This window comes from Entelurus aequoreus, linkage group LG12, assembly GCF_033978785.1.
Source record: "Entelurus aequoreus isolate RoL-2023_Sb linkage group LG12, RoL_Eaeq_v1.1, whole genome shotgun sequence".
NCBI lineage: Eukaryota > Metazoa > Chordata > Actinopteri > Syngnathiformes > Syngnathidae > Entelurus > Entelurus aequoreus.
This window is the reverse complement of record NC_084742.1, coordinates 58,470,651-58,479,381: the sequence shown is the minus strand read 5'-3', so window position 1 is coordinate 58,479,381 and position 8,731 is coordinate 58,470,651. Positions and strand designations below refer to the sequence as shown.

The following is an 8,731-nucleotide window of genomic DNA, read 5'->3' as shown; positions in this document are numbered from 1 at the left end:
GTCACAACCTGTGAAGGTATGGATGCCAATGAGTGCAGAACAAACACTGTTGCCAAGAGCTGCTGCCACCTTAGCCACGTCTATGATCCTCGTTCTGTTGCCTACTCCCGTGAAAAAATACAAGCTACACTGTAAAGCTCTTTGAAGACTTACAGCAATCACTGCCACATCAGTGTCAGGGCTTTTGATGACAACAGTTTGATGTTCTTGTGCAGCATGCTGTGCATGTAAAAACACCCTAGTGTCACATTCCTCATGGTCACATGTCAGTTCGTGAACAGCACTGACAGTTTGTGAACCCTCTTTCACAGTAACACAGTGACACAGTTCTCCATGTGCTATGTACAAGCAATATCAGCCCTGCACTGTAAAGTGTCCTTGTGTTCTCCGTGGTATTCTGACCAGCTGTTGTACTAGCCGTGTGTTCACTGTCACTTTCAGCTTGGCTTTCAGCTTGGCTCACCTCAGTTGACTCGGTAGATGATGGTGATGTGCCTGATGGCAGAGGTACCCTGTCTGCTAACGATAATGTCTCAACAAAAACCATTTCAGAGACGTTGCGCTGGGGAGGGCAGTGGAAAACCAGCTGGGGGAAATCACGGACCAACCTTCTTTTCAGTTTATCCCTCCTGAAACATAAAGTTAAAGGGAAATATGAGCACATTACACACAGACACACAGACACAGACACAGACACACACACACACACACACACACACACACACACACACACACACACACACACACACACACACACACACACACACACACACACACACACACACACACACACACACACACACACATCAATGATAATCAAATTACTTTAAACATACTCTCATAGCCTTTATGGGGAGAGACTAAATCTATAAATAATAAACTTTTCATTATGAATATTTTATTATTTTTGTTTCAGTTACCTGTAGCCTGAAGCATCAAGATCTTCGTGCTTCTTAACGGTGTCCACGAACAACTTCCTTAGCTTGTCCATTCTCAGCACCTCTTTGTCAATTATAATCCTTTGACGGATCACTTGGTCACAGAAGAGGTTGTAGCTGTCAGCAAAGGGTTGTCTGAAAACACACACACACACACACACTTAACATGTGCAAAGAGTCATGCTTTCAAAGCTGTATCTTAAGCAAAACTAAATATAAGCTGCATGTTGTTGAAATTTTTTTTACTTTTTAAATGTGAGCAAAATGACAGTACAGTGTAATTACTCACATTTCTTCATCTCTGGTTGCAGTGTGCGTTGCTGTAGACAGTGACAAGAACCTGGTGTACTGTCTGTAACAGGTCCTATGGTACCGGACCTCTATAGCAACACAGTCTTTGTCGTTGATGTGCAGAAGAATGGCAGCATCTTTCTTAATCTCAGCTGCCTTCAGCAACTGGCCTTTAAAAGAAAAATAATTAGAATAAGCTTTATTGGCAAAATCAGAGATTTACAAGTAAAAAAGTGTGTGTGTGTGTGTGTGTCTTGAGTGGGGGGTTGGAGAGGTATTTATGACCCTGTGATTTACGACTCTGTGATGTGAGCTGCTGAACTCCCAGCTAAACATTCCAAGATTCAAGATATCTATTGTCATATGCACAGATAAACAGACAGTCACACTGCACAATGAAAAGCTTATTTTGCTGGTCCCCCTTGCAAATTCACAAAATATAAATATAAATATAAACTTAAGCTAAATAAAGAATCACAGAATATAAAAATTAAACAAGAATAAACTTAAACTATATTGCACACTTACAATAAACTTACTAAAAATGTAAATGCTAAGGATGTTTAATACTAATAAATATAATAAAATAAAATAAGAAACAAAAATAAAGAAATAAGATAAAGTAAATTAAAGTGTGGATCTTACAACAGATCTATAGTGGGCATGAGTAGACAGAAGCAGTATTGCACATTCAGTTCACAGTGAAGATGATAATGGATGATATGACAATGATGATGTATAAAGTGCACTATGCATTCTTCAATTATTGTAGCAGCAGTGGAGGTGACATGAAGTCACAGCAGGGATGTGGGTAGTGGTCACAGTTCAGTCAGTTCAGGGATGAGGGGTGAGGTGTGAAGGTGTGCGGGGGGAGGGGTGGGGGTTGTGATGTGTAAATCAGTCCAGGGGTGTGTGTGTGTGTGTGTGTGTGGGGGGGGGGGAGAGAGAGATTGGGGCTGTGGTGTGAAGGTATATGGGGGGATGGGTGGGGCTTCCTTTTCTAGGCCAGTGGTTCTCAAACTTTTAAATTCCAAGGTCTCCCCTTAACTCTGACAGTGTATAAATGGTCCATTTGGTTATTACAAAGTAACAACACATTCTTTCAATCCTACGCTATGTACTGTAACATTATTACTATAGATTCACACACGTGTGTGTGTGTGTGTGTGTGTGTGTGTGTGTGTGTGTGTGTGTGTGTGTGTGTGTGTGTGTGTGTGTGTGTGTGTGTGTGTGTGTGTGTGTGTGTGTGTGTGTGTGTGTGTGTGTGTGTGTGTGTGTGTGTGTCACATACCTGCCGACACGGTTTCTGCTTGTGTGAGTTGATCCCTCTGGCGTTTTCCTCCCACACGAGTGTACTTTTCCACTTTTTGACAAATTATACAGATGGCTGGCAGGACGGGGCCGGCAGAAGCAACGGGCAAACCTGAACGAGATCGAAGTTTCTTTCGGGGAGTTTCAGACGTGCCTGCTGACTGACCTGCGGCTGCAGATGGTTCTCCCACCGCCCGTGCGGTCCTTTTCTCGGCATAAAACAATGCAGATTTATCTGTAAAACGTCGGTAGCATGTTGCGTGAAACCCAGCGTCGTCAGGAATAGCGTCAAAATCTACATCCGAGCAATGTTTATAGATTTCTGCCAGATGCTTGTTCTGGTCTTGCAGACAAAGCCACTGTTTTAAATAGTTTCTGTATGTGTCCCACCGTGTCCGAGTGAAGTGCTGGACGTCCTCATTGTTCACAGATGAAAGATGCATATAGCATCTTTTATTTTCCTCTTTACGCACTTTTTTTCTAACTTTTGAGGTCTTTCGTTCCTCTTCACTCTCGGATGTTGTCGTCGCCATAGCAGGTATGTTGTTAGAATAAAGCTGCTACCTTATTGGTCCATGTGACCAAAACCGCGCCACTCCCCACTAGATATCACTGCGCCTCACTGAAAAATAGTACCGGCTTTCAACACCGATTACACAAAATGGGCTAGGTGTCAATTTCCGAACTTTTGGTATCTTACTTACTACCAGTAAATCTATTTTATGAAGTAAAAATGATGTTGTGCCGTTGGTGTGGGAGCGAAACTGAACGATATGAGCCTTGACCACAAGCACTATGTACTTGGTATCATTACAGTGGATGTCAGGTGTAGATCCACCCATGGCGTTTGTTTACATTGTGACGCCGGTGAGCTATTGTATCCTCCTACGGTGTGTAGTGAAGCATGTTTAGCTCTTCCTCGTCCTCCAGTGATAATGCTACTTGTAAGAAACTTACTTTATTTGTCACCATGGAGGCGAGGATTAGTGATTTAGAAGTAGCTAAAACACTACGGATGGACGTCTTAAAAGCAAACCAGACCAAAATGCGTCCGTTCTCCCTTTTCTGTCTGCACACTGTGTCTGCTTGTAAGTACTCCGCGTGTGTGCGCTGCCCAACATGCTCCTCTGCTGGTAAAACCAGCAATGACGTAATGACGCCGGTACTTTTCAAACAGAGTATAGTATCCATTTTTGATTCATTCATACCGCGGTACTGTACTAGTACCGGTATACCGTACAACCCTAATCTAAATATATAATCTAACCAGCGAGTGCTTCATGCTTGTGTGGAGGATGCATATATGTTTAAGAGTTCTTTCTTTTTACATAGCCATGTTTAAAGTAGCTAGTACTTTTCCTTTGTATACTCTACCAGTTTCTTTAGACATTTCAGATGCCTGGTTAGTGTCTTCACCCTTGGAATGGGAAATACAACACCTACTCTTCCCTAATCAGTGTTGCGAGGGGGAGCGATGGGGGTTTTCTTTGTGTGCAAAGGAGTTGGCTTTTCCGTTTGAATGTCAGATCAACTAGAGTAGCCGACATGAACGTATTGGTTAAGATGATCTCCTAAAGCTTTAGTAAAACTTGAAAATATTCCAATTCTGTCTTGATGGTCCTTCTTACTCAGCATATATGTCATCGAAAGAACTTGGGATTGACCAATAACTTAGATTCCCTGGGAGGAAGAACTGGACTTGTCAGGAGGAAAGAGACTCAGGGTCAAAGAAAACCAGGTTAAGTTCACAGAGTCAGTTACCATGGTAACTGACTCCGAGTTTGACTTTGCTCTTTTTTTTGGAACGCGAAACCCTGAGTTCCCCTCGGCATACTTAGTGTTTAGTTGCCTAAAGATGCTGATGATGTTCAGGTGGTGAGGAAGACGACCACCCCCGAGGGCGAGGTGATCCCCATCCATCAGATCGACGTCCAGACGGAGAACGCCATGGCCAGCAACAGCCTCTTCCTGCTGGCGCCGCTCATCATCTGCCACGTCATCGACAAGAACAGGTCTGACCTCCTCCGCCCGCGTGCTGTCAGCGTTCCGGAACCTTCCGACCTGTGTTGTTGTTGTTCATTGTTTATTCATATAGCCCTAAATCACAAGTGTCTCAAAGGGCTGCACAAGCCACAACGACATCCTCGGTACAGAGCCCACATAAGGGCAAGGAAAAACTCACAACCAATGGGACGTCGATGTGAATGACTATGAGAAACCTTGGAGAGGACCGCATATGTGGGTGACCCCCCCCCCCCCTCTAGGGGAGACCGGATGCAATGGACGTCGAGTGGGTCTGACATAATATTGTGAAAGTCCAGTCCATAGTGGATCTAACATAATAGTGAGAGTCCAGTCCATAGTGGATCTAACATAATAGTGAGAGTCCAGTCCATAGTGGATCTAACATAATAGTGAGAGTCCAGTCCATAGTGAATCTAACATAATAGTGAGAGTCCAGTCCATAGTGGATCCAACATAATAGTGAGAGTCCAGTCCATACTGGATCTAACATAATAGTGAGAGTCCAGTCCATAGTGGATCTAACATAATAGTGAGAGTCCAGTCCATAGTGAATCTAACATAATAGTGAGAGTCCAGTCCATAGTGGATCCAACATAATAGTGAGAGTCCAGTCCATAGTGGATCTAACATAATAGTGAGAGTCCAGTCCATAGTGGATCTAACATAATAGTGAGAGTCCAGTCCATAGTGGATCTAACATAATAGTGTGAGAGTCCAGTCCATAGTGGATCTAACATAATAGTGAGAGTACAGTCCATAGTGGATCTAACATAATAGTGAGAGTCCAGTCCATAGTGGATCTAACATAATAGTGAGAGTCCAGTCCATAGTGGATCTAACATAATAGTGTGAGAGTCCAGTCCATAGTGGATCTAACATAATAGTGAGAGTCCAGTCCATAGTGGATCTAACATAATAGTGTGAGAGTCCAGTCCATAGTGGATCTAACATAATAGTGAGAGTCCAGTCCAAAGTGGATCTAACATAATAGTGTGAGAGTCCAGTCCATAGTGGATCTAACATAATAGTGTGAGAGTCCAGTCCATAGTGGATCTAACATAATAGTGAGAGTCCAGTCCATAGTGGATCTAACATAATAGTGGGAGAGTCCAGTCCATAGTGGATCTAACATAATAGTGGGAGAGTCCAGTCCATAGTGGATCTAACATAATAGTGTGAGAGTCCAGTCCATAGTGGATCTAACATAATAGTGTGAGAGTCCAGTCCATAGTGGATCTAACATAATAGTGAGAGTACAGTCCATAGTGGATCTAACATAATAGTGAGAGTCCAGTCCATAGTGGATCTAACATAATAGTGAGAGTCCAGTCCATAGTGGATCCAACATAATAGTGAGAGTCCAGTCCATAGTGGATCTAACATAATAGTGTGAGAGTCCAGTCCATAGTGGATCTAACATAATAGTGAGAGTACAGTCCATAGTGGATCTAACATAATAGTGTGAGAGTCCAGTCCATAGTGGATCTAACATAATAGTGAGAGTCCAGTCCAAAGTGGATCTAACATAATAGTGTGAGAGTCCAGTCCATAGTGGATCTAACATAATAGTGTGAGAGTCCAGTCCATAGTGGATCTAACATAATAGTGAGAGTCCAGTCCATAGTGGATCTAACATAATAGTGGGAGAGTCCAGTCCATAGTGGATCTAACATAATAGTGTGAGAGTCCAGTCCATAGTGGATCTAACATAATAGTGTGAGAGTCCAGTCCATAGTGGATCTAACATAATAGTGAGAGTCCAGTCCATAGTGGATCTAACATAATAGTGGGAGAGTCCAGTCCATAGTGGATCTAACATAATAGTGTGAGAGTCCAGTCCATAGTGGATCTAACATAATAGTGAGAGTCCAGTCCATAGTGGATCTAACATAATAGTGTGAGAGTCCAGTCCATAGTGGATCTAACATAATAGTGAGAGTCCAGTCCATAGTGGATCTAACATAATAGTGAGAGTCCAGTACATAGTGGATCTAACATAATAGTGTTAGAGTCTAGTCCATAGTAGATCTAACATAATGGTGAGAGTCCAGTCCATAGTGGATCTAACATAATAGTGAGAGTCCAGTCCATAGTGGATCTAACATAATAGTGAGAGTCCAGTCCATAGTGGATCTAACATAATAGTGAGAGTCCAGTCCATAGTGGATTTAACATAATAGTGAGAGTCCAGTCCATAGTGGATCTAACATAATAGTGAGAGTCCAGTCCATAGTGGGGCCAGCAGGAGACCATCCCGAGCGGAGATGGGTCAGCAGCAGAGATGTCCCCAACCGATGCACAGACGAGCGGTCCACCCCAGGTCCCGATTCTGGACAGCCAGCACTTCATCCATGTGCCCCCCCCCCCTCCACAAGGGAGAGGGGGGCAGAGGAGAAAGAAACGGCAGATCAACTGGTCTAAAAGGGGGGTCTATTTAAAGGCTAGAGTATACAAATGAGTTTCAAGATGGGACTTAAATGCTTCTACTACTTGTTGTGTGCGACCGCAGTCCGCTGTACGAGCTGTCAGCCATGGAGCTGCAGTGCAGCGACCTGGAGGTCATCGTCATCCTGGAGGGAGTGGTGGAGACCACGGGCATCACCACCCAGGCCCGCACCTCCTACGTCTCCGAGGAGATCCAGTGGGGTCACCGCTTCGTTCCCATAGTAACGGAGGAAGACGGGGTGTACTCGGTGGACTACTCCAAGTTCGGGAACACAATGCGGGTCAGTGCCAAGCACCACACCTTCGTAGTCCCCCGTCATAGGATGCCACTAGCATTTATTGTCGCCGTGACAACAGGTGGCCACGCCTCGCTGCAGCGCCAGGGAGCTGGACGAGAAGCCCAACATCTTGATCCAGACGCTGCAGAAAAGCGAGCTGTCGCACCAGAACTCGCTGAGGAAGAGGAACTCCATGCGGCGCAACAACTCCATGCGGAAAACCGTGGGAAGCGGCGGGGGTCTGCGGCGAAACAACTCCGGCATCGCCTCGCCCAAAGTGCAGTTCTTCACCCCCGCCGACAACTGCCAGAGCGTGAACGCCGTCACCTGACATGAGGCCCGCCTCCTGCTGGCGGCCACGGTCCTCCTCCTGGTGGCGAGGAGGGTCGTGGGCGTGTCCTCCGCCCCCGTAGGACTTCTTCTTTGGCTTTTCCCCACTCACAGCTAGCACGACCGGGCACCGAGACGACGCGGAGTCCACCGGAGTTCGGCGGGGGTTGCCAGGGTTACGCTTCGCACGTTGACGATGCAGCATTTCATTTGTGGAAATAATGAATTCAACTCATACTTGTGAGACGTCTTCAGCTACAGTACATGAAGAGAAATAAGTGTCTTTTTAGGCAACCCAACAAAAAAAATAGACTTGCAAGCGGAAAGAAAATAATGCTAATGAAACAATTTTCAAAAATGAAAGGTTTGTACGGCGCCCCTAAAGAGACATGGGGGAATTTTTTTTTTTTTAGAATATTTGTTTTTATTTATTTTTTTAGACATGTATCTTTTTCGTGCGCACGAGATAGTTTCTCGTGCGCACGAAAAACTTTTTATAAAGTTATTAAAAAAAAATGTTTTAATTAATTATTTTTTTATTTTTTTTAGACATGTATTGCGCATGAGAAAAAAAAATTATAAAATTATTAATTTTTTTAAAAATATTTTTATAAAGTTATAAAAAAAAATGTTTTTAAATAATTCTTTTTTTATTTTTTTTTAGACATGTATTGCGCACGATAATTTTTTTAAATAAAATTATAAATTAAAAAAAATTTTTTTATAAAAAGTTCCTCGTGCGCACGAGAAACTATCTCGTGCGCACGAAAAACTTTTTATAAAGTTATAAAAAAAAATTGTTTTAAATAATTATTTTTTTAGACATGTATTGCACACCAGAAAAAAAAATTATAAAATTATTAATTTTTTAAAAAATATTTTTATAAAAAGTTACTCGTGCGCACAAGAAAGTTTCTCGTGCGCACGAAATACATGTCTAAAAAAAATAAAAAATAAAAAATGTATATATATAACATTTTTTTTCCCCCATGTCCCTTTAGGAGCTCCGTAGGTTTGCAAGACAAAGACATTATAAACAAAAATAATGAATTTTCTACCCCAAAAAATGCTAACAAAAATGAATTTCCAACTAAAGCAAATATTTGTAAACAA

The 8,731-nt window shown here is 42.9% G+C and overlaps 1 protein-coding gene across 1 annotated transcript in view; it reads left to right on the top strand.

The window, feature by feature from the left end:
• Positions 1–8,058, top strand: part of LOC133662372 (ATP-sensitive inward rectifier potassium channel 8-like) — a 25,981-nt gene extending 17,923 nt beyond the window's left edge. The window contains exons 4-6 of the mRNA XM_062066311.1: positions 4,413–4,552; positions 7,075–7,291; positions 7,368–8,058. Coding sequence (XP_061922295.1) covers positions 4,413–4,552; positions 7,075–7,291; positions 7,368–7,619 — 609 coding nt within the window. The 3' untranslated portion in view covers positions 7,620–8,058. The remainder of the gene's footprint in view (positions 1–4,412; positions 4,553–7,074; positions 7,292–7,367) is intronic.
• The last annotated feature ends 673 nt before the right edge of the window (positions 8,059–8,731 follow it).